The sequence below is a fragment of the Epinephelus lanceolatus genome, chromosome 23 (genome assembly GCF_041903045.1).
Source record: "Epinephelus lanceolatus isolate andai-2023 chromosome 23, ASM4190304v1, whole genome shotgun sequence".
In the NCBI taxonomy this organism is placed as follows: Eukaryota; Metazoa; Chordata; class Actinopteri; order Perciformes; family Serranidae; genus Epinephelus; species Epinephelus lanceolatus.
In genome coordinates, this window is record NC_135756.1 from 2,359,674 (window position 1) to 2,385,983 (window position 26,310).

At 41.5% G+C, this 26,310-nt stretch overlaps 2 protein-coding genes across 2 annotated transcripts; both read left to right on the forward strand.

Annotated features, from left to right (window-relative positions):
- The first annotated feature begins 1,355 nt into the window (after positions 1-1,355).
- On the forward strand, positions 1,356-10,640 carry LOC117249597 (uncharacterized). Its single transcript, XM_078165389.1, has 5 exons — positions 1,356-3,038; positions 5,480-5,542; positions 8,486-8,626; positions 9,770-9,835; positions 9,985-10,640. The coding sequence occupies exons 1-5, from the start codon at positions 2,829-2,831 to the stop codon at positions 10,075-10,077; spliced, it is 573 nt and encodes a 190-aa protein (XP_078021515.1). The 5' UTR covers positions 1,356-2,828; the 3' UTR covers positions 10,078-10,640.
- An 11,120-nt stretch (positions 10,641-21,760) lies between these two features.
- Positions 21,761-25,781, forward strand: ifng1 (interferon gamma 1). Its single transcript, XM_078165390.1, has 4 exons — positions 21,761-22,009; positions 23,342-23,416; positions 24,233-24,478; positions 25,289-25,781. Exons 1-4 carry the CDS (start codon positions 21,887-21,889, stop codon positions 25,409-25,411), a joined length of 567 nt encoding a protein of 188 aa, XP_078021516.1. The 5' UTR covers positions 21,761-21,886; the 3' UTR covers positions 25,412-25,781.
- The last annotated feature ends 529 nt before the right edge of the window (positions 25,782-26,310 follow it).

Sequence of the window (26,310 nt, forward strand, 5' to 3'; positions counted from 1 at the left end):
GCCGCTACAGACCACCTCGCCAGGAGGAGAGCGGGCAGCAGCTCCAGTGATGGTCCTTTAGTCAGAGGCTCTAATTTGGCCAGCTCAACCCCCCCAGTGCAGGGTGTCACAGCGAGCTGGTGTCCAGCAGCAGCTTCAAGTCGGACCTGCGTAACGGCAGCAACAGAAAGTTTTCTGATGCAGTGGGGAGTTGTTCCTGTCCACCAGAGCTGGGGTTTGTGTTGGCTGGATTTGGGTAGCCGCTGCCTGGTCTCCTCCCAGTGAAGTGGTCTGTAGTGGCGGGGAGTGAGGCGGAGGACACATTTTTATTTGAGGCTCAAGCTAACGTTAGCTACATAAACATAATTTGAAGCCTTTAGTTCCAGTTATTAAAAGGCTAAACTATTAGCAACATTTTCTCTCCGTCTCCGAAACACTTCTACAGACTCTCTTTCAGACTCTGTTTGATCTGTCTTCTGTTTTTTGGGGGTTGCTCTGCAGTGTTGCCAGTTGTTGCCGATGTTGGAATAGCAACTTTCTCTGCAGGATTCTCAACCTTTGAATCCGGCTCATCTACAACAACGTGAACAGAAGAAGTCTAGTTTTCTCTCGCAAAACTTTGATTTAACAAAATGCTCAAAGTTTATTATGAGATTTTTGCCCAATGGCGGCAACATAAAACCTGCCTACCCCAGCTTTATGTGCAGCACCATCTCTCCCGGCCTTAAACAAAATACTCTTGTGACTAAAACAAGCGTGTTGCTGTTACAGTACGACACTGTGACTGTTAAGAGGGTGCTGGAGCTTTTCCCAGCATGCATTGTGCAGGCGGACTACCTGTCAATCAACCACAAAATGATGTGACAAAAATTGCTCTTGTGAAATGTGCACTTGTACACAGACAGACAGACAGACAGACAGACAGACGGTGTATAATCAGTGCGGCTGATTGACCTGGTTACTGTTTTGACTTCCAGGAAGGAGGCCTACAACACACACACACACACACACACACACACACACACACACACACACACCATCATCATCATCATCATCACTTGTTCTATTCTTGTTTGACTCAGAAGCAGCTGCAGACATTCGTCGTCCTCTTCTTCTTCTATGGTGCCGGCGTGCTGACATCGCCTTAAATCTGGGTTGGATGACGAACGTCTCGGCACTTTCTGAAACCTGCCAGGGTGGGAAATGTGCCGAGTCACCGTTTCCTCGACTGCGTCGAACCGAAGCCACAACCTAGTTTTATCTGACTGCACATCTAAACACCAAAACCAGGGTGAGGTGACACCATCGCCACCGGGGTGAGGAGACGGAGGAGGACAGAGGAGAACGGGAGAGGAGGTGAGGAAGAGGAGAAAAAAAAGGAAAGCCAGGGGAGGAGGAGGAGGAGAGAGGAAGAAGAAAAAGGGAAGGAAGTAGAAGAAGGAGGCAAGGAAGGAGAGGAAAACAAACAGGAAAGGAAGGAGGAGGAAATAAAGAAAAAGAGAAGAGAGGGAGAAAAGATGGGAGAAAAAAGAAAAAGGAGGAGGAAAGGAGAAAGAGAAAAGGAGGAGTACAAAGGACAATGGTAGAGACGATGAAAATGACTCCTCCTCTCTTTGTTTCCTGGATAAAGGAGAGAAAGATAAAATGAAAGAAAGAAACAAAAGAGGAGAACCAACAGGAGAAAGAAAGAAGAGGAGGAGATGAAAAGTAGGAAAAAAAACATATTAAAAGAAAGGAAAGTAGGAGGAAGGAGGTGAGGAAAGAGGAGCGGAGAAAAGAGACGAGGAAGAAAGAGAGCGGAAAAGATAAAAGGAAGAAAGAAAGAAAGGAGCTGGAGAGGAAAAATAAAGGAGAGAAAACATGGGACAAAAGGAGGAGAAACTAAGATGGGATGAAAAAAAGAAAGGAGGCCAGGAGGAGAAGAAGAGGAGAGGAAGAAGGAGGGATGCTGGGAATGAAGACAACAGGAGAAACTTAAGGAAAAGGAGAAAGAGAGGAGAAAGGAGGTAAAAATAGAGTAAAACGAGAGAGGAAAATATAGGAGAACAAGAAGGGGAGGAGAAACTAGATGGAGGAAAAGAACAGAAAGGAGAAGAAGAGAGGAGAAAGGAGGAGAAAATCCAGAAAGAGAAAAAGTAGGGTGGAGGCAGGAAAGGAGCAGAGGAAAAAAGGAGGAGAGACGACACGAGAAGAAAGGAGGAAACACCAGGAAGGAGGAGAAAATAAAGACAATGAGAGAGGAGAAGGAGGGATGGAGAGAAGAGGAGAGACAGAAAGAGAAGGAGAAAATAGATGAAGGTGAATTAAAGAAAAGAGAAGAAGAGGAGAGGAGAAAGGAGGGGAACATACAAAGAGAGAAAAAAGGAGGGATGCAGAAAAAGAGGAGAAAATAAAAGAAAGGAGGAAAGACAACATGAGAGGAGAGGAGGAATTAAGTGAGGAAGAAGGGGAAAGGAGGAGCTGAAAGCACAGAGAGAAGAACAAGAAAGGAAATGAGGAGAAGGAGGGACAGAAGGAGAAAAGAGAAGTAAAATTAAAGAAGAGAGAAACAGATGAGAGGAGAAAGGAGGAGAAAATACAGAAAGGAGAAAACAAGAGGGGAAGGAGGAGAGCCAACAGGAGGAGAAAAGAGGAGGAGAAATTTAAAAAAGGAAGAGAGGAGGAGAAAGGGAAGGAAAAGGGAGGTGACATCAGCAGGGGGACTCCTTGGAAAGTCGCAGCAGTGAGTCAGTGATTTTAGGAAATTTCTGAAACAGGAGAGGAGGAAGGAGACGAAGAAAAGAGGGGGAGGGGTGAGGAAGGGGGGAGGAGGAGATGAAAGAGAAGAAGAGGAGGAGGAGGATGTATAAATGTGGCAGAGAGGAGTGCACCTACTGCAGTTAAAGATGTTTCTCCTCCTCGTCAGGACATCTGCTCTCACTCTGCTCGTCAGCCTCATCGCAGAGGGGCACGTTGCCACGGCGACGCCTGAGCGAGGGCTCACCTGCCGACAGGAGATCCCCGCCGAGCTGATTCGAGAGCTGTGGAGCCGGACCAAACAGCTGATCAACAAGCTGCCGGTAAGAGATCAATAACTGGTGATCAACAGCTCCGACTGTTTGTTAGACTGAGGATGAACTGAAGATCAATAATCAGGTCAATAATAACCACTGATCAGACTCTAACTGTCAATAATGACACTTATTGATGAGTGTCTTAATCGCAATGTCAATATGAGATCAATAAAATCTCAGCAGTAACACTTATTGATTAGTCTGCTTATCAATAAATCAGTTCACTATCAGTTTGTCATTGGTTAAACATCATTAATCACTGTTACTGATTTATCTGCTAATCAATATGTCAGTTTAAAATGAATGAAAGATCAATAATACCAATTATTGATTAGTTTGCCAATCAATGTGTCAGTTTACTATCAATGAAAGACAATAATCGATATATTGATTAGTCTGTTAATCAGTGTCAATACATTAAATGTCAATAATCTCTCATACAATATTTTGATTCATTAACAGTTAAATCTCAGTAATATCATTTATTGATTAGTCTTAAAATCAGCATATCAGTTTATTATCAATCAGATGTCAGTAATCACTCTCATCAATTCATCTGCCAATCAGTGTATCAATTTACTATCAATTAAATCCCAATATAACACTTAGTTTATCTAATCAGTGTGTCAGGTTAGTTATAAACAAACAATTGAGGATTAATTATTGATTATTATTGATCAGAAAGCAAAAGGATCAACACATAATTTCTACTGAGCTCTAAACTGATCAATATCAGTGGTGATTACCGATCAATGGTCAGAGTCAATTATCAGCATCAGTTCTTTCAAAATAAATGTTTCAGTAAATGTTTGCAGCATTTGATCTGAACCGTCTGTTACAGATTTAAACACATTTCCACACGAGGATCAATAACTGGTATTGATGAGTCGTTCTGTGACTCGCTGGTGTTCAGCCTCAGACAAGAAGTGAAAGTGTGAAAAGCTGCAGTTTTTAAACGAGATCAAAGTTTCTGATCAGATCAAAGACGTCGTGACTGAAATCACAGCGAGCGCTTTTTCCTTCACGACAGGACGAACACACATTCACACACAAACATATATATATATATGTGTGTGTGTGTGTGTGTGTGTGTGTCAGTCACAGTGTGTGAAGCCAGATTCAGTCAGATTATAAATGCAGGGATTAAACTTCACTCTGTGATGTCACAACTTTTACAAAAGGAGCTCGTCTCATCCACTGACTCCACGTTACACAGTTAATCATGTCATTGTGTTTGAGGAATAAAATCAGGCTACATCAAATACTTCAAATTAAAAAAAGGACAAAAAGTAAAACCGTCCACTCACTTGCTTTTTCTTGAGCTTTCTACTGCGGCTCACAGTCTTCATCAGTTTGCGCCGTTGTCATGGAGATGGAGATATGTTTTAGTCATCGTGGCCTCCTCAACAAGTTTAATTTCATCAGGAAGTTTATCTTGGAACATCTTCTTGTTCTTCTTGTTCTTGTTCTTCTTCTTCCTCTTCGTCTTCTTCTTCTTGTTCTTGTTATTGCTGTTCTCCTTGTTCTTCGTCTTCTTGTTCTTCTTCTTGTTCTTCTCCTTGTTCTTGTTCTTCTTGTTCTTCCCCTTGTTCTTCTTCTTGTTCTTCTTGTTCTTCGTCTTCTTGTTCTTCTTGTTCTTCTTCTTGTTCTTGTTCTTCTTGTTCTTCCCCTTGTTCTTCTTCTTGTTCTTCTTGTTCTTCGTCTTCTTGTTCTTCTTGTTCTTCTCCTTGTTCTTGTTCTTCTTGTTCTTCCCCTTGTTCTTCTTCTTGTTCTCCTTGTTCTTCGTCTTCTTGTTCTTCTTGTTCTTCTTCTTGTTCTTGCTCTTCTTCTTGTTCTTCTCCTTGTTCTTGTTCTTCTTCTTGTTATTGCTCTTGTTCTTCTCCTTGTTCTTGTTCTTCTCTTGTTCTCCTTGTTCTTCTTCTTGTTCTTCTCCTTGTTCTTCTTCTCCTTGTTCTTCTTCTTGTTTTCTGTCTTCCGCACTTGTAATATTAACTTCTTTATAATCACCACTCCAAATAAAGCCGCCATTTTGTGGTATTTATCAGCAGAGGATAAGGAGCAGGTCTATGATCTGTGAGTGGATCAGGTTCCAAAGAGCCTCAGAGAAACAATGAAAGGTTTTTCCAGTATGTGTACAGTTAAGTGCATGACCTGATTATTGTGAAAATATTCCTTATGAGTTTTCTTATTTGACCTTTTCTGTATTTCATGGATGAAACTGTACGTTAATTGTATTATTCTGAATGTTGTGGCGTCCCTGTTGGGTCGTCTTTACACTGTGTTCTGTTCTGACCCTTGTTTTGTGTGTAAGGTTATTATAATTCTGTTCCTCGTGTCTGGCACCTGCAGAAAACGGTTTGAATGAATACCAAAAGGTCATGAGTTCACCCGATATAAAAGCAGTGCCACTAAGAGACGAATAATAAATGTGATGTTTTTATCTGCAGAAAGAAGAGAAGTTCTCCAGGCGACACCGACTGCTGCCAAAGTTCTGCACCAAATGTTCAGAGGTCAGTAAACCTGAAGTGGAAGTAACTCTTTGCTGAGGTTTTGGCTTCACCTATACTGGTGTCCGCCTGGTTTACCTCAACCACAACCACACTCACCATCTCCAAGCTAACGCACACACAGAGCCGCGCATAACCTGAAACCTGAAACCTGAAAGCACCTCAGCACCAACACTCCTGGAATTCCTTCCCACAATCATTAACACGTTAAACCAGCGACCCTCTGGTGTTTCCCGACACGTTGCAGCTGACGCACCCTCCAGTCCAGCAGACAGGTTGGATTTCATGAAGGAAGTAATTTAGTCGTGTTTCCTCAACAAAGTTCCAGTGTTTGATTTTTACCTCACAGGGTGTTTGATTTGTGCCAGTCTGTTGATCCTCTGTAACTCAGAGGGTTATGTCAGAGAGGACTGTACAGTGTCCTGCAAAGGTTTGGGCCCCTGGTCAAACTTTAATTTACTGTGAGTAGTGAAGCAGAAGATGAGCTGATGTCCAAAAGTTCATTTCCATCTTTCACAGCCTGTTTACCTGAAACCCTGAGCTGATCTACTTCCTGTTTGTCTGTGGGACAGATGTGACGCTCTGACAGCTCTGAACCAACATGATCAATTTCTCCTCCACATTTATCACACACTGATGTTTACTATCTACTACTGTGTGTGTGTGTGTGTTCCAGGTTTTTCTCCTCACTGACTTGGTCAATCCATGTGAAATTTGGCACAGTGGTAGAGGGTCATGGGAGGATGTGAATGAAGGAATATTACATCAATTGGCCAAAGGGGGGCGCTATAGCAACCCATTGAAATGTCAAACTTTGAATGGGCATATCTCATGCCCCGTATGTGGTAGAGACATGAAACTTTGCACAGAGATGCCTCTCCTCATGAGGAACACATTTGCCTCAAGAACCCATAACTTCCGCTTATATAGATTTTCCGCCATTTAGAATTTTTTGAAAAACACTTCAAATGGATCTCTTCCTAGGAAGTTTGAGCGATCTGCATGAAACTGGGTGAACATAATCTAGGGACCAATATCTAAAGTTCCCTCTTGGCAAAAGTTGGAAAACTTACTAAAACTGAGCTTCTATAAGGCAATGAATATTGCGGAGGGCGTGGCTCATCACATAAAGGTGTATAACATCTCAAGGGTTTCACCCATCACCACGCAACTTTGTAGGCATATGACCACACATAATCTGAGGGGACCCCTCCATTATTGACCCCATCAAACAAAATGGGGGCGCTAGAGAGCTCATTTCTTATCTAGGCCTAACCGCCATATGGATTTGTACTAAACTTGGTAGATATGTAGAACAGGACGCCTCAAGGTGACTGGAGAAATTTAACTCTAATTGGCAACTGGGTGGCGCTATAACAACAGAAAAATGCTTCAAAATGGCTAAAATGCGACCGATCGCTGTGGCTCCCCCTGTGGACCAATGTTGGTGTTGTTTTCTAATGTTTGGTATGACTAAGTCATGGTATGGTATGCTGTACATAATCACGGAAACTGTCAGTGTGTCATTCTGTCAGTCAGTCATTCTGTCTGTCCCACGTTTTTCTACTCACTGACGTGGTCAATCTATGTGAAACTGCACATAGGCATTGAGGACTGGCATAGGTAGAAGGTGACAAAGCTACCAATGGCTATGGACTAGTACTTACTGAAGAAGGAAAGATATCTGTCGGCTGTGATTGGTTGGTCCTCGTCACATGACATGCAGTGTGTGCTGCTACGTTCCAAAAGTTGAACACGCTTGGGAACGCATGCGTGCAGTGACAGCATTACTCTGGTGTCGGGCTGCAGCTATTGATTCTTCTAGTAATCGAGTATTCCATCGATTATTCTGGTGATTAATCGAGTATTCGGATAAGAAATAATGCGTGTTTTCTTTATATTACTTTAGCTTTATTAAGGGTAAGACTAATATATAAAAGTAAATAACAGAAGTGAGAGATGAGCAACACATTTGTTTCCTTTTTAAAAATTCAACATATTTATTGCTTTAATTTGCTCGGTGAACTCGATCATACACTGAATGCTTTCTTCTTAGATGTTGTAGCATTGAGGACGTGCTGTTGTGGTATGCTAACTCTGTTTTGCAAAACACACTTAACTTTTTTTTTTTATTTGAACTTATAATGATCCCACGCTCTACACTTTATGTCGTTTCCTTTGGGGTATCTCTCGCTCTTTTCTTGTCTTGCCTCGAGGCTTTTTAGTGGCCGCATCATTCGAGTCGCTCTAGGAATTGTTTCAGCCCCGCTCACCTGCCACATGTCTACGTTAGAAACTTCAAAATTAAATATCAGGGTGCATAAAACGCAGCATGTGTACGGCAAGGCCTGTCGCAGTTTGTGTCACGTTTAAATTCCTCACCTGAAGTTTCGAGGGATGCCTGTGCACCTCATCGGTCGCTGCTTCCTTTTTCTCTCCCTGTGGTTCTGCCGACGAGGTTTTTGGCACAAAGGCAACATTTATACTTTGGATAACTGCAGTCAGACACCATAAACAGGGCAAATTGCAGCGCAAACTTTGTGGGTGTGTTTCTGCTGTAATATCATTAGAACAATATATTTTGTGAACTGGACCTTGAGACAGGGATGATGGCGTCTGCAAGTGATGTGCGATTCATGGTGCTGTCAGCAGCTGCAGTCCATTCTCTGTGAGTTTGCCTATCAGGGGGCTGCCAACCTGCAGCTGTCAGACTGAGACAGTGATGAACGTGTTTGCAGATGTTGATGTATCTCTGTAGCCTACGTTAGCTTAGCTTTACGTGTTAGATGTTTGCAGTCTCTCCTGTGTTGTGGGACGAAGCAGAGGAGGTGTCAGAGTGAAATCATCCTCTGGATGTCTGTTACTGTGGAAGTGAAGTCTCTGTGCTGCTTTAATTTAACACAACTGTAGTGATGACTCTGTGTAATGATGCTCTCTCCTCCTCAGCGTGCCATTGGCTGGCTGGAGATGCGGGAACTGATTGATGTCTACCAGAGGAGTGTGTTCAGGAACGAGGTCGTCCAGAAGCTCCTCCCCCTCCACTACAACGACCTGCTGCACCGAATCCAACACACACTGCAGCACTGTGTGAGTACACAACCACAGACACACACTGCTGTGTGCACACATCCAGAGTCAGTGTCAGTGGGGTCCTGGGCCTTGTTGATGAGATCAGCTGTGGTGGTGTGAGGTCCTGGGTGTGAGGAATCGGCCACCATCTGTCCTGCCTGCGTCAGGGGTCATGAGGTCCTGGGTCCTGGAGGTGTACAGGTCCTGGAGGGATGGTATGATTGCAGACGCTCGCAGGGAATGATCCTCTGCAGTCTGCCCTTGTCCTCGGCAGTGGCAGCAGCGTAGCAGACGATGATGGAGGAGGAAAGGATGGACTGAATGATGGCAGAGTAGAAGCGCACCATCATTGTCTTTGGCAGGTTGAACTTTTTCAGCTGCTGCAGGAAGTACTTCCTCTGCTGAGCCTTTTTTGGACCATCACTCAAGGTCCTGGGTGATAAAGCGTCAACTGGGGAGTCACACAGGGTGATGGGGGCGGGTGGGGCTGTGTTCTTTTTGAAATCCACAACCATCTTCACCGTCTTCAGAGTGTTGAGCTCCAGGTTGCTCTGTCTGCACCAGGTCACCAGATGGTCAATCTCACACCTGTATGCGGACTCATCCCCACCAGAGATAAGTCCAGTTAGGGTGGTGTCATCTGCAAACTTCAGGAACTTATCGCGCAGATGAGTGGAGGTGCAGCTGTTGGTGCACAGGGAGATGAGCAGAGGGGAAGGACGGAGCCTTGAGGGTAACCGCTGTTGGTGGTCCAAGAATCAGAGACATGTTTCCCCAGCTTCAGCTTCCTGTCAGACAGGAAGTTTGTGCAGGTGGGCAGGTGCAGGTGGGAGAGCTTTGTCCTGCAGCAGAGTTGGGATGATGGTGTTGACAGCACAAACATGAATCTGGCACAGGCTCCTGAGGATAAAATGGACAGCCATGTTGGCGGTGTTGTCTGCAAGGGCCGTCAGGGCGATGGGTCTGTTGTCGTTAAGTCCTGTGATTTTAGGTTGATGATAGTGGATGATTTGAAGCAGGCTGGGACTCGGTTAAAGACGTCTTTGAACACTGTAGACAGCTGATCAGCACAGAGTGGAGAGAGGAACACACACATGCTGTGAAATACACACACACAGAACACACATACACACTCACTGATGTGTTTTTGTCTCTGTTCAGGTTTCCTCCTCCAAACCTTCAAAATGGTTCAAAATCATCAAGAAACTGGAGAGAAAAATTAAAAAGGTAAAGTTACAGATGGTACGACAGCCACAGCTGCTGCTACTGTTCATACTGCACTCCTGTCTTACTCGGCTCTGAGGTGATGATATGATTTGATTTCACGTTATCCTCATCAGTGTGCGATAACGCTGCCTGTGTTTGACTTTCTGCAGAGGAGGAGAGACGAAGGAGCGCTGAAGGCCGTTGGAGAGTTCACCTTCATCCTCAGGTGGATCGATGAGCTGGCTCAGCACCACGTCCTGTAGAGCCTCGTCATCATCAGCAGCCGAATTATCGTCGTCAGTATTGTCATTGTCACCTTCATCATCATCATTTTCAGTTTTATTTAAATCTGTTTAGTTTGATTTTTCAAAATGAGTTTGGATCGCTGCCATCGTTACACCTTCTCCTCAGGAAGTATTGACTGAGCTGTTTCAGGACACGAGGTCTAAATGTTTCAGTGCCCAAAATCTTTTTTAAAATCTTTTGATCTGTTACGTTAAAAAAAAAAGTGGTATTTTGTTTGTAGGTAATGACACTGAGCCTCGATCACCGTCAGCAGAAGCTGTCTGAGCAGCAGCTTCTAAAAAAGGTCTTTAATCGTATTTTATTTTGAAGTATTGATTCCTGTTTTAAATGTTCAACATTTGTATTAATGTAGCTCTATTTACAGAATAAGTTATTTTTCAGAAAATATTTATTGTATTTGAGTATTCACTGAAGAAGTGTTAGACGTACTTGAACCTTTAATATATTGAATTAATAACAGTATGAAGGAAAATATTTTATATAAATTATTGTAGCCATATTTATGTGAATTTGTCAAACAGATTTTTTTAGTGAAATAAAGATTTTTATCTTCCTCACTGATGATGATGACTGGTGCTGGTTCCTAATCAGAGAGCTGTAATGTTGGAGTGATGTCGCCCTCTGCTGGTCAAGGTTTAAAACGACGTGGACGTACACAGGCTGGATTTCCTTATGTGTTGAGAGAAGGAAAAGGAGGGGGAAGGGGGAAAGCAAAGGGAAGGGAATAGAGGAAAGGAAAGGTAAAGGAAGGAAAGGGTACAGGAGAGGCAAAGAAAGGGAAAGAAAGAAAGGAAAAGATAAAGAAAGGAGTGATGGAGAAGGAAAGGTAAAGAAAGGAGAGAAACGAAAGTAAATGGGGGAAGGAACGGAAAGGTAAAGGAAAGAAAGAAAGGGGAAGAAACAAAGAAAGGGAAGCGAGGAAAGGACTGGTAAGGAAAGGAAAATGTAAGGATAATAAAACAGTAAAGTAGGATGTGAAGAGAAGAAACAGGGAAAGGAAAAGGAAATGAGAGGAGGAAGTTAAGGAAGAGGACGATACAGGAAGGAAACACCAGAGAGGAGAGGAAGAGGAGTGGAAAGGGCAGAAAGAAAAATTAATAAAGGAGGAGAACAAATGACAAGAAGTGAAAAGGAGGAGGCGACTTTTTGTCTCCTAAATTCAAACCTGAATTTACGTTTGCCGTTTGAAGGTTGAGGTCAGACCTTAGTTTGAGTTGATAGAAGAATTAAAGAGGAATTAAGGGAACAGTTCACAGTGGAAAATCGCCGTCGTCACGACAACTGCTGAAACCCAGAGCGAGATCTCCGCCCCCACGCGCTGACACAACACTGAACTGAACACATCATCATTGTCGCCACCACCACCATCATCTTCATCATCGCCATCTCCGTGCTGAGTCAGCTCATCTTATTTCTGTTCAGGGTGGAAAAAAGAAACTGCTGACAAACGCAAAGAAACTGGTAAAGTTTTCAGTGTCTTTGAGCTGATAGTTTTAGTTTTCATCTCTGATAAAGTCATTGTGCACCCCCTGCTCAGCAGTGAACCGCAGAGAAACACAAGCGCCTTACTGCTGCAACGAAGCGGCGGCATCATGTTGCCCCAGTGTGAGATTTTAGACAGCATGCCTGTTGACATGCTTTTAAACCAGCCGCCGGCCATTTGACCAGCAAGAGTGTCAGGTGACCCCATCAGCCGGCTTGAGTCAAGCTCAGACCGTCCAGTTCACACCTCTGACACTTGTCTCTGATCCCTCTGGAGAGCTTTGTTAAAATTCTTAAAACTAAGGAACTCAAAAGCATTGGGCTTTGTCACTGTTTTTAAATCAGATGTTACACATCTTTTAATCTATCCCTGATAATTTTATTTTTATTTATTCTACGATTGTTATTTCTTTTTATTACTGTTTGTACTAGGCCTATAAAATTCTGCTGCCTCTTGGCCAGGTCGCTTTTGAAAAAGAGATTCTATATCTCAATAAGCTTTACCTGGTTAAATAAAGGTAAAAAAAAAAAAGTTCTAAAACAGTTTCATCTCATCATCAATCTTTGGTCTGAACTAAGCTTTACAAAGATGTTGATTTGACTGTGTCACTACCTTTGCTCCAGGCTTCAAGGTGACACAACTCTGACCTCCCATTCCTTGATCGTACCTTTTATATAGAACAGTGAGGCGGAGTAACAGCGCATCATTTCTGACTTAAACAGATGGTGTAAATTGGGCTACAGTTTGATACCAGCTGGAACATAGTGGAACATTTAGCAGCTAAAGAGACAGATGTTTCCCTCAGGAGCTGGTGGAGACCAAAAACAGAGTGAACAGAGAGAATATTGGACTGACATCAATCAGGTGACACAACAGCCCTTTTTAGACAGGAGTTGTGCAAATTTACAGGAAAGCCCAATCAGTGTTTTTTCAGCATTGGCCGTATAAAAACAAAATCGGGAAGTGCAGCAAAATGCCGCCTACCTACTTTTGTTTATACAGAATGTGCCTTTTTCGGGGCAATGGGGGGCGTGAGCAAGTAACAAAACGTGTAGCTCAGCGTGTGACGTAAACAGTGACGTGGGAGGGAAGCCGCGGCTGGTCAGTCCTTCGGCGATTCTCTCGTAAGTCGGCCCGTTCTTCACCGTCCCCGTCATCTGACGGTTAATGGCCTCTTCGTTTGCGAGGACAAGGAGGGCGCGCAATTCCTTGTCTCCCCAGTTGCTCATCTTTACAGTGTCTGTCAGGTTTGTGTTTCCCTCTTGCTACTAGCTGCTCGCTAATTCCTGCTATCAGCTGTTTCCTGTTTATCCACCGCCAGTGGCTCGCACGTGCGGCGTCATCAACAGCTCCTCCCACAAGTCTTCAACAGCTCCTCCCGTTGCAGAAGGCCGCCTCGGTCTGTTTAAACTAAAAGGGTTCCACCAATATGTCTACCCTACGAGGAGGAAAATTGGGCACCTTGGATCAACTCGCCAATCCGGCTCTGTGTGTCTAAACGCTCGCAGCTTGCCAGCAAATCATGAATCATCATGTTGATCTGTAACTGTTGGATGTGGAAGTCAGCATCAGCAGACTCATTTTCATAATCGTCACAAGGAGCAGGCACGCCACAAAGCAACGAGCTAGTTTTTACCTCAGCAGCTGGAAATATTCTTATTAATTTGATTCTATCGGGAGGAAAAATGATTTATTCGGACTAAAACTGACTACGACCTGAAGCTCCAGAAAATACACCCCACCAAAGGTGAGCCCTCCTCAGCTGCGGAGGTCGGCTGTAGTCCTGCACTGGCTAAACAACCCAAACTGGATGTGAACGGTGGACAGCTGCAGACACAGAGAAGTGATCAAGCTTGTGGATGAAATGTCGCTCCATGAGTGACTCTCCGTCTGTCAGGCAGATCTTTGGGAAAATACAGCTCACATTCACACAGAGACACATCTGTTGGCAGGGAGTAATGAGTAAAGTAATCTAAGTACTTTTGAAAAGAGCAATGAGTAATGTGTTACATTTTTAGAGTAAGGAACCAAACACTGTCAATGGTCCCAACAAACTAACACCAACAGTGAAACAGCCTGATTCTGTCGTTAAACCCGCTAATAATCGTTAGCTAACTGTAGCCATGTGATGCTAACAGTTAGCTCTGTGTGTGCGGGCGGGGAGCGGAACATTGATCATCTTGTTACAATGCAATGCTCCCCTGGGGTTCTTTTGGTCCAGAAATTCATGAGGATGCTACTTGATGCGCTCGACCCACCTGAACACCTCTGCAGATCAGGTATCTCTCCTCATGGCTGCAGGACTCCCTGATGTCAGTGGCCCCCCAGCAGGACAATGCACCATGCTACACTGCAGACTGCTCAGGAGTGGTCCGAGGAACATGACAAAAGCAAAAGGCATCAACCTGGCCTCCGAATTCCCCAGATCCAAATCTGATCAAGCATCCATGGGACATGCTGGTACCTCAGAGGTACCCCTAATCTACAGTGGGGCCTCTCTGGATCTGACTTGTGTCTGACACATGACTGGTGCTGGCTTCAGATCCTTTGAGACCTGTCAGTTGTGAGGTGGGGTTGGTCGTCCCAAGATGCTCAGTCAGATTGGGGTGTGGGAGATTCAGAGGCCAGGACAACACCTTGAGCTTTTTGTCATGTTCGTCAGGTCATTCCTGAGCAGTGTTTGTGGTGTGGCATGGTGCATTTTTCCACTGCCATCAGAGAGTGTTGTTGCCATAGCATCCACATGAATGCCACTGACCTGAGTCAAGTGAAACAGAATTAAATGTTGTATCAGGATTAACTGTTTAACTTCCACCCAGTGCTCTGCTCTCTTGTGGCATAAAAGTTGAACACCTAACACCTGAAAACTGAAAGACTCAAGTATACTGAAGCAACATGAGATTCAAATGCACCGTCAGTGACTCAGCTGGTTGAGTTAACAGTAGAAAACTGTGTCTAATTCACTGTGAGGTCAGACTGTAGTGAAGCTGCGTTCAGTTGCTGCATCATGCAGCTGCAGGACAGTTAAAAACTAACTGCTGCTAAAACCACAATAACTCTGCTTTACATTTTCTTTATTCAACATTTTTACAGTAGCTGTTCAGAGTACACATCTGTGGACATGCTGCAGGGGTCAGAGGTCACGGGTCAGTGATGGAATTACTTAATCTGATGGAGTGTGTGATGTGTTAATAGGTGGGAAATTCAACCCTCCACCACACAGAAGAGGATGTGGTGTGTGTGTGTGTGTGTGTGTGTGTGAGTGAGTTTATGTTGACGGTTGGCCCACAGGAAAAAACTGCTTGGTTCTAGACTTCTAGGAAATACACACACACACACACACACACACACACACACACACAAAGAGGTGATTAAGGTTTTAAATGTAGAAGACAGCCACTTCATTCCAGTTAATTAACGTTTCCCTAGAAAGGCAACTGCCAACGTGTGTGTGTGTGTGTGTGTGTGTGTGTGTGTGTCAGACTAGCAGAACTGATTCTTCTGTTGCACCACAGGTAAACTAAAATGCTACTGATGCATTTTAGTTTTCCATTATGAAATCAGTTACACAGATCCTTGACACAGGATTTCAGTACACGCAAGAAATAAGACGTTTGATTTTATTTAAATAAAACAACTCGTCTTTAGAAATAAAAATAAACACCTTTTTTTTTTTCTTACAACGTGATTGTGAATTTGAAGCTGCACCGTGTGAACTTTCTCTTCAGGTATTTGTTTGCTGTAAGGCTTTACAAAACGGTATGTTGAGGTTTCTATGCCCTTCACGCTGGCGATAGCCATGGTCACAGGCATTATGTCTGCAGGCTGTCTGTACGTACATACTATTTATTGAACATGATGTCTCAAGAGGGCCCTGAGAGATTTTCCTCAAATGAGGTGCAAACGTCCACATGGACTTAGAGATGAACCCATTAGATTTTGGTGGTCAAAGGTCAAGGTCACTGTGGGCTGAGGGGGTGATGGGCCCTGAGCGTGCTGATCCCTGGCATTACAGACGTCTCATTTTTGTGAACGCTATGTCTCAATCTCAAAATTTGGCACAAACGTCCATTAGTTTTTGGCCACAACTCAAAAATTCATATGGTAACATTCCACACAGATGTCTAACAGGATAAAATGACAAAGTGATGGCATTTTATATCCAAAAGGTCAAAGGTCAGCCTCACTGTGACATCATCATGTTCTGCATAGAACACTTTTACGGTGATTACTCAACATCATATTTCAGGAACAGAAGGGGAGACATTTGGTCAGATACTAAATTGGTGACTCTAATCTTCTAATCTGCCGGGTTGAAGACAGATGTGAAGCATCCACGTTTTAGAAAATGTCACTTCTTTGTCATTGCTACATGAGTCTGGACAGACATGGATGTAAACTGCAACATGGCAAGTTGTTTTTTAGTTAATCATCATTGCGTTTTCAGCAGCCTTTTAGCCACCAGATGTGGGGTGTTTTACTGACCTGTTGCTGTGGTTCCACTGAGGATAGTGCCACGAAAAGCATTTGTTTTTTTTTAACCAAGACATCATTGCTTTTACTGCTGGGATTGTGCCCCAAAGACCAGGTATTTTGAGGGATAACATGATCTATTCCAAACCACAACCAAGTGGTTTTTGTAGGGCTGTACCCTAATAGTCGACCAAAAATTAGTCGACCAGAAAAGAAAAAAAAAATCCCTAGAAATGATTTTTCTATTCATACTAATGGCATTTCTGCCCACAGTGATGATTCAGGTTTCGCTGTGCGCCTTGTGGTGGCGTTTCCACCAGGAGTGACGAGGCAGCGATGGTTCTCCTTCCTGCTGTGATGACATCGCTGACTTTCAACAGTAACACTTTTACCTCAAATGGTAATATTTCCACCTGTGTCGCGGCATCTCTGCCCACAGCCATTAACGCACTCGCAGCTGCAGTTATGTTTCCACACTAGGGTTAACTGAAGTATGTGGACAAATAAACTACACATAAAAAAAAGTGAAACTCTATCAGGAGCTGCACCTTGTCAACATAAATCCAAACCTATATGACTGGAGCATGTGTGAGTTTACTTTGAAAGGACAGACAGAGGAAGTGTCCACGCTCAGCAGTCAGACAGGAGTCAGGTTAATTTCCAGGGCTGGTACCTGCGGTTATTCCACAGGCTAGTTAATAACATGTCGGGCAGGAAATCCAAAGTGTGGGATCATTTTGAGAAGGTGAAGGACGAACCCAAGGTGATATGTAAACTCATCTTCATTGGTCGACTACAAACATGACGTATCATCTGAAACATGGAAGTAGCTACATGCCCATTAGCCCACAGCGTCATTAACAGGCGGCTCGCTCAGTGTGTGACGTGCACTTGGAGATAAAATATAGGCCTATATTAATGAAGGTTCATTAGTACGGTTTGTATTTCTCTGTAATGTAGCACAGTGTTAACAATGTTACTGATACTATTCTTTCTCACACCTTCAACTCAAACCACCAAAATATATCATTTAATCATTACATTCATATCAGAAACATGCAGGAGACTAGTCCACTGATGGACCACAGCATTGTTGAAAGGTAAAGACATTTTCAGTGTATCTGCTACATAATAACATGAAAATGTCAAATATCTGTGACTGCAGAAACGTACAATACTGACATTTATTCTGGTGATGGTTTGAATGGCCACTGCTGTCCATCTATTCATATTTCATCACCTAATATTTTACATTACGCAGATGATACACATTTCTATTGTTTAGCCAGATGTCCCCAAATTGTTAAATGCTCTTATTTCATTGACATTAATATTTGGATGAGTTGCAAACCAAATGAGTCAAATGAGTCGCTGCTTGTAATGTTATTTTTGCTTATGATTTCCTTAATTCTGCTTAACTTTGTACTTTAATTAGGATTGTAGCAGAAAATCAATAATATACAATTAAAGATTATTAGGTTTTGCTGACTATTATCATAATCAGTATTGTTTACTTTAACTGCTGTCCATCTATATTTATTAAATCACGTAATATCATACATTATGCAGATGACACACAGTTTTATATTTCTGTTTAGCCAGATGACTATAGATTCTTCAAAGCTCTTATTTAACTGACATTAATATTTGGATGTGTAGAAGTTTTTGCAAACCAGATAACTCAAGTGAGACACTGCACACAATGTTATGTCTTACGTTTGCTCTTTTTTTCTTTATTTTATTTAATTTACTTTCTTTAATGGCACATACTGTGTACGTGTGCAGTTTAAGACTCTTCTTTTTCAAACTGATTTCTGGTGAAGATGTGTCATATAATTCAGGGGAATTTGACACCAGTAACAGAAACAGAGACAAACCTCCCCCATTATATGGTGTTATTCCTGTTGTCACCATGAGCACTCAGTAACAGTGGCGAGCTTGGAAAATTCAAACGGCGCTAGCTTTACTTTAACCATGTATTGTGTAGCTATATTATATGAAAAATATTATTATGTAACAATTTAAAATTCTAATACTCATATAGAGTTAAAATGGAAGGCCAAAATTACTTTATTGGGGAATCCCTAGAAATGATTTTTCTATTCATACTAATGGCATTTCTGCCCGCAGTGATGATTCAGGTTTCGCTGTACGCCTTGTGGTGGCGTTTCCACCAGCAGTGACGAGGCAGCGATGGTTCTCCTTCCTGCTGTGATGACATCTCTGACTTTCAGCAGTAACACTTTTACCTCAAGCGGTGATATTTCCACCTGTGTCGCGACATCTCTGCACACAGCCATTAACGTATTTCTCCTGGCTGCTGTCATGTTTCTACACTAGGGTTAATTAAAAAATTTGGACAAATAAAAATATACGTGAAAGTCAAAACATATAATCATTATAAAATCATTACACTGCCACAATATCCTCCACTCTTCAGATTTCAGCCCTTCCACCAGATATTAAACCTGCTGTTGGGATTCATTCCCATTCAGATAGGTTAGTGAGGCCCAACACTGATGTTGGCCATCAGGTTAAGCTCACTGTCAGTGAATTTCAGTTCATCCCAAAGATGTTAGATGGGGTTGAGATCAGATTCTTCCACATCAAAGTGGGAAAACCAGGAAACACAAACTGGAAGAACACTGTTGCCTTAAACAGTAGCTCACTAACCTTTTGGCTCGTGACACATTAATACCACTAATGTCTACTCACAACCTCTCATCACAAGATGCTCGTGTGTTTTTACTGTGGAACTTAGATTGTGTTGTTTGAAACTTAAAGGCCTGAAGCGGTGAAACTTTCTGGTATTTCACAAGAAAACAGTAAAAAGACAGTTCGAACAGTCCAAAACAAAAAGTGTAATTTTTTGTGGAAATTTTTTTTTTTTTTTTTCTGACCCTGGTAAATATTCTGTGACCCTCTGGGTGTCCTGACCCCCAGGTTGGGAACCAGTGGTCTAAAATATCATTGTGTGCTGAAGCATTAAGATTCCCTTCGCTGGAACCAACCGGCCAAGTTAAGTTCTTCCATAACAAACTGGAGAAAAACATTTCTTTATGCTTTGTGCACAGAGTTGTTGTAATGTCTAAAATGTCAGATTATAAGTTTACGTGTCCTCACACTTTGGGCCATATAATGATGCAGTGATGAGATCTGCTTTTACAACCCGGTCTCACTCTGAGGTCATTGAATACCAATGCTTGGGCAGTTACATCTGGCATCAGACACCAATGAAAAAAGCTGTCCTTTCACATCAGTATGATACGTGGCCAGAAAGGGGGAAACACAGTGTGACAACAACGTAAGCTGAGGGGGCGACAAGCCCAAGAAGGGTGGGCGGAAGGAGTGGTGGATGGGTCCAACAACCACAGACCTTCACCCATGAGGCCGGTGTCTGCTTCCTTTATGATTACTAATGTGCATTCATTAATATGTTTGACCACAAGGTGGCCGCTCTGCAGTGGGCTATTTATGATGTTTTGGTTCTTAAACATGCAGCGTTGGTGGTGAAAGCAAACAAATTTCTTCATTAACTATTAAATCTGCTATTTTCCTCTGAGACTTTTGCTTTTGTGGATTTAGAATCCACAGCTAGTGTCGCTAGAGAGACTCAAGTAGCCACTGCTGTTGAGGCTCTGCAAAACTTTTGAGAAAAAGGGCGCCAGGTTGTGGACAAACTACACATTTTAGTCGACAAAATGTTGAAATTGAAAGTGTGGGCTACACATTCTTACGGTTGAAGAATAGAAGAATCAATATGGGCCTACCAAGAATGGTAAATCAAACTAAGAATGTTAAAAAAATGTCTGTTTATGTCCATATATTTTTTTGTCTGACTGCTTTGATCGACTGCTAACGTGAAGCTTAAGTTATGGACAAATCACGAGTGTCTTGACGACCACAAAAGGATGCCCCATCCCATGCAAGAAAAATCACCAGAGCAGGAGACGGAATATTTGAAATGTCCGGCAACTCTCATCATGTCTGTTTATGTAAACGTTTGCATTCACGACTACCAGTGACGCATCTTTATCGATCGTTCCATTTCATAGGAGACAATATCAACCAATGACCTTTGTAACTCTCTTCTGAGGAACTCGAAAACGAGAGGCAAAAATAAGACATGCAGTTGGGTCACAGAGTAGTGAGGGTTTTTTTTCCCCTGATTTTACTACACTTTACTAATGCAGCATGTAAAGATCAGAACTTTGGGGGTCCACACACCTTCAGAGTGAGAGTAAATTATAGCCCACCCTGTGGCTCTTTAGCCACAAGGTGGGCTGCGTCTTTCCACTCTCTTGTAGAGATGACTGAGTAATTTCTCATTTTTGACGTCATGACACACTTCAGTCCTCACGTAATGGAGCATTTGTTTCAGATGGTGTGATGATATCTCTGCAGCTTGATTTACCCAACACAAATCTCACAGCATGCAATCACACGGCTCGACCAGATATAGCATTAAAATGTTGCAAACACATTAATGCATCACTCACAACAAATTAAAACACATAAAATAACAACAATAATACTAATAATAATAATGCAGGAGCCATTCTGGTGCATAATAAGTACTTTTCCTTTTAAGGATGTGATGCTGACAAACCTTCTAGACTTCAACAGGCTACAGTTTAGCATACATGACTTTTACTTCCATCGGAGTATATTAATTTTCAATCAGAATACGTCTTGTACCACAGGAAGCCATTAATCCAGTTTGTATGACTGCACATAAATGCCTGATTTTGGGAGTGTTGTTAGTCAAATACATAAAGATATAAACACTGTTCTTTTCCCGTTTAATCAAATTAACTGTGTTCAATAAAATCCCATAAAATAGACATTTTTAAATGTCTTGTTTTTTAATGTTTTGTTGGACCAAACCCAAAGATATTCTCTTTACGATGATAAAAAACAGAGAAAAAAAGCAACGATGACTTTCACAATGAATTAATAGTCATATCATTTTTCCGTCAATCAATATGATTAAGGCGATGATTTAGTCACTAAATGTCTCAGCTACAGAAAACATAATATAAGCCGTTAAACTGAAATGAAATGACTGGATTATAAATGCAGCATGGATGTTAATGTGAGATCATTTAATGCTCTCATGTTTCATTCTTTAGGTTGCAGACTGTACCTGCAAACACCAAGTGCATGCAAACATTTACATACACAAAAGCTTGCATACAAAATGCAAACAGGTCTGTATAGTTTCAAAAAGCTTTCATGAGGTTTTGTGCATTCTTGGAACCACACACGCACACACACACACACACACACACACACACACACGCACACACACACACACACATACACACCTCAGTTACTGGCACAAATGGTTTACCTAAGGGTAGCTTGGTGTGCACTGCTGCACGCGCAGATTTCCAGGTAAAAAAATTTGATGAACTGGTCTTCCTCCAGTTTAAACACTCTGACCAGGGAGTCCCCTCACTCTGTGCATGTGTATGTGTTAGGCGGATGGATGTGAATGGAAACCTGACCAGGGAGTCTCCTGTGTGTGTGAGTTTAGCAGCAGCAGAGTGAGTTTTAGAGGAAAACTGTTTCTGATGCAGCTTCTGAAAGACCACAGACCACAGTGATGCACAACCACACAGACATAAAGACACATCATGAGGCAGACAGGGATACAGTCAGCTGTATAAATAGACCCACAGGTCAACAGATCAGTATCAGTGACTAGAGAACTCATCATCTCACGCTTAATTTTCTCAGCCTTTTGTGGAGGTTGCTCTTTTTACATTACAGTCTACGATAATTTGTGTCAACGTTAGTCATCCGATATGTCTTCGTGTTGTGGATCATTGTGTCTACTGATCTTACTGGGAGTTGCATTGGCATCTGGGATTCCATGCCAGTTCGCTGGGAACCTGAAAGACACCCCTGACTCCATTGTAGATGTGCTGGTGAGTTTCCTTGTGGTGTCCCACAGGGCTCAGTTTTAGAGCCTCTTTGGTATTTCTTTCAGCTTAGCCTCTGCTTGTGATTAAAGGGTTTAAAAGCTAATTTTTAGGTTTATTTAAGGAACCAGTCTTTTAAGATTGCACAGAAGTCGACATTTGAGTACATGTTAAGGGAAGTGTGCACAAATTAAGAGGTGATTAATACATTTTTAATGCATTTTAAAGTGGTGTTTACACTTAACTGCATGGCCTCTATGACCTGCTGCAAATGACACTGGACTAAAATCACAGACATCCTCCACAATGATGCATGCTTTCACTTTCATTTATATATTATCAGTTACAAATGACTTTGCTTTAGGTTTTCATAAGTTTCACAAATTACTCATAATAATAAGATATTATCACAAACAGATCTTGTCACCAGTGATTAATAAGCTATCTGACACGTTTCAAATTTTAAAAAAGGTTGAACTGAAACTAATTAGTCTGCCTGCGGTTTGTTCTGATGCTCATGTACGAAAAACAAAAGTCATGTGTTATTTGATCATCAGATAATACTCACTGTGTTTTGATGTTTGCAATAATCTAAATTATAACGGCACAACTTTACACAATCTTTTTTGACAGCAAATAACAGTAATATTCCAGTGATAGTCATATCGTGACTGATGGTGTATCTGTAGTTATCAACAGCTCAGGGTGACTGAATTATAGATTCCTGCAAAGATTGATAGATGTTTATAGCTGCTGATCATATTTGAATCCCATGACACATCTCTGTATTTTTTTATCTAACGATTACAAGAAGTATCCCACGCTCATGGGAAGACAGCAGATCATATCAATAATTACGACCATGGCCTCTCCGGCTTTCCGTAGCCATATATATAATCCTGTAAAACCTTCTTGTTGGATAATGAATATTTTTTTTACAATGATTCTTTTTCTTTTTTATATGTTTAATTCTCAAATTTCTTAAAACTAAAAAAACTAAATTATAGGAATTATTTCACCCTATTGTCATAATCACAAATCACTTTTTTAATCGTTCTTTAATATTTTAAAATCTAGAAGCCTGGATGTTATTGAAGGGGGAAAAATGGTGAACCTCCTTAGTTGTCCTTGAAGTAATGATCCATACAGCATGGCAAATCTCTCAAAAATAGTTTAATTTTAAAATTTTTAAAAAGGGAGTTTTCCATATTAATTGCTACAGACAGAGTTCTCTTCAGTCAGAACGCAGATACTACAATATTGTAAGTGTTCATGTTGTACTGGTTAACCCTTGAATACAAAAAGAAGTATTTAATTGTGTTTTTGTTTGTGTTTTAGAACTTGAAGCAGGCAGAAATCGGCAGTAATCCTCTCTTCAGTTCGGTCATCAAGAGCATCAACACCTCCTGCCAGGTACGCCAAGACAAACTCATACATTCTGTCACTACTATTTGTGTTGTGTTTCTGTTAGAGTTAATATCTCCACTCAAAAACCCATCAGATAACCATGTGTCGACGAAATTGGGTTGGGTTTTTTTCCCCCAAGAATTAAGTGTTTAAAGTGTTCTTTACGGGCAGGGAAAAGTCCATAATTTGGAGATACATTGTTGTCACAAGACAGCGAAAGGCAAGCAGCAATTTAAAAAGTCTTCAGTGTTGACAAGATGCAGATTAATGATGCCATCGGGAAGCCTTGATAGGGAAAATAAAATGGGACCAGAATTGAGCCTTGAGGAACTCCAAACCTGACCGGCTGTCAAGGTGTCGAGTTGTCAAGTGTCAAGGCGGCCTTCTATTTCTCAAAGTTAAAACATTAGTGGGCAGTTTATATAATTGTTTGTGACCGATCAATATACGTATATCTATCTATCTATCTATCTATCTATCTATCTATCTATGTTGTAATACAGCAAACTATTGGGAAATCAGTAGTATTTAGTTAAGTATTTTATTTTGAATAAAACAGGAATGTTTGCTTTTGTTTAAGCTGCTGAATTTAGTACCTGAAATGTCAAAGTACGTCATCACATTGATACAAGGTGTCGAGTTGTCAGCTGCTGGCTAATTTGACTTTTTAGATTTTGTCCAAGAAGCCAGACATAAAACTGAAGTCACCTGGATATGTGCTGTTAGAAAAATGCCTCATAAGTTTATATATTTTATCCCCTTCCTCATTATTTACAACAGGATCCTAACTGACTCTAAAGCATTTCCTCCTCTTCCCCACAGAGAAAAGTACATCTGATGAACGTCACTCTGGACGTCTACACTCGAATCTTCACCAGCATCTTGCAGCACAACCAGCACCAAGACAAGACCAGGACACCTCTGCTGGACCAGCTGTCTGACCAGGAAAGCTCTCAGGTGGTTTCGGTCGTGACGGAGCTCCAAAAGAATATGGAGAAGCTGAAGAGACGCCTGAGCCATGTGAGCCACGAGAGAGAGGACCTGCTCAGCAAGCTGAACAGAATAGATGTGAGTGACACTTGTCTGTCTGTCTGTCTGTCTGTCTGTGTCACTGAATTTACAGCATTCAGGGTCAGTCAGCTGATTTCACTCTTTTCAAGTCTTTCTAAATTATGATGGGAGAACTTTGTCTGTTTCCAAAATCCCCCAAAACAAACAAACACTGAGAACTTGTTGTCAGTGTCTTTAATGGCGGGGAGGCAACTTCTAATCTAACAAATAACTAACAATAAAATCTGTTTCTTCTCGGGAAACTAAACAAAAGTATTCAGGTGAGAATTACTGATGAGTTCAGGCTTCACTTTCCTCTGTCATCACGGTGTCTTGAGAACTTTTGACTGATGAGACCACATAAGTTTTGTTTCTGTCATTTTTTCTGAAGAAATGGAAGTTATCACACAGTGAGTGGGAGGAGTGTTGAAGTCTTCAGTGATGTTTCTCATACATCTTGTAATACAGCAAACTATTGGGAAATCATAAAGTATTTTATTTTGAATAAAACAGGAATGTTTGCTTTTGTTTAAGCTGCTGAATTAATACCTGAAATGTCAAAGTACGTCATCACATTGATGCAAAAATCATATATAAAAAGATATATTTAATAAAACTAAAACTTTTTGGGCTAATTTGACTTTTTAGATTTTGTCCAAGAAGCCAGATGTAACACTGAAGTCACCTGGATATTTGCTGTTAGTAAAATGCCTCATAGGTTTTTTTTTTTTTATCCCCTTCCTCATTATTTATAACAACAGGATCCTGAATTATAATTTTATTATTTATTAACAATTAATCATCAATGTACTCTCTGTCTCTCTGCAGGTCGATGACCCCATGGTTCAGAGGAAAGCTCTGGCTCAGTTCAAGGAGGTCTACCAGGCGGCCTCTGTGATTGGCTATCCCAGCTGTGGCCACGCCCATGCCTCGTCCGCTGAACGACGCTGATGACTTCACTATCAACGCTTATTAAAAGAGGGTGCTGGGAACTGTTTCTCTTTCTCATGATCATAATCTAAAAACATGTATGTTTGTTTTGTTGTTCTCATAGTTTGTGTTTTTATTTATAACTAAGTTAATTTATGAGGTTTCCATGACGACGTCTGCCATTCATCAATCACATTTTCACAGTTTCACGTATTTATTTAATTTAAAGGGGTTTACTTTGTGTCATTTCTCAATCCAGTCAGTTAACTGAGTTATATTTATTAATGTGGTAATTTAATGTAGTTTAATTTATGATTAATTTAACTTAATTTATTTTTGTTGTTGTCATTTTCATCTCGTTTATTTGAATAAAAGCAGAAATCAGCATCAATTCAAAGCTTTACTTTGCTTTTTTTTTTAACCCTTTAACCTTTATTTCTTGTTTACATGCTGCAAAAAAAATTACAGCAGAAAAATATTAAAGGCTACATCAACAGGTTTCATACAGGCTGATTGTTTACTGGTTTATCTGCTAACAGTGATGAAGATGGTGGTGATGGTGATGTCATACTTCTATACTGTAGAAAGAGAAAGAGTAACTGAACTGAAATGAGACAAAAAGAGACTAATCTCTAATTTTACTGGGAGACATGAGAAAGAAGGAGACTTCATACAAGTTCAGAATTAAACACAACATGGCCAAAAGTATGTGGACACCTGAAAAGTGTTCTACTTCCACTTTGAAGAAGCAATTGTGAATGCATGGCTAACTTTATTTTTAAAACAACGATCTTAAATATATATCTAGCAACCTCAGTCCATACAACATAGCGTCTGGCACTTCCACATGCACATGACAGCAGCTCTGCAGGTGGATGTTTCTCTCTACAACTTTTTTGACTTGTGACTGGGAGAGAGGG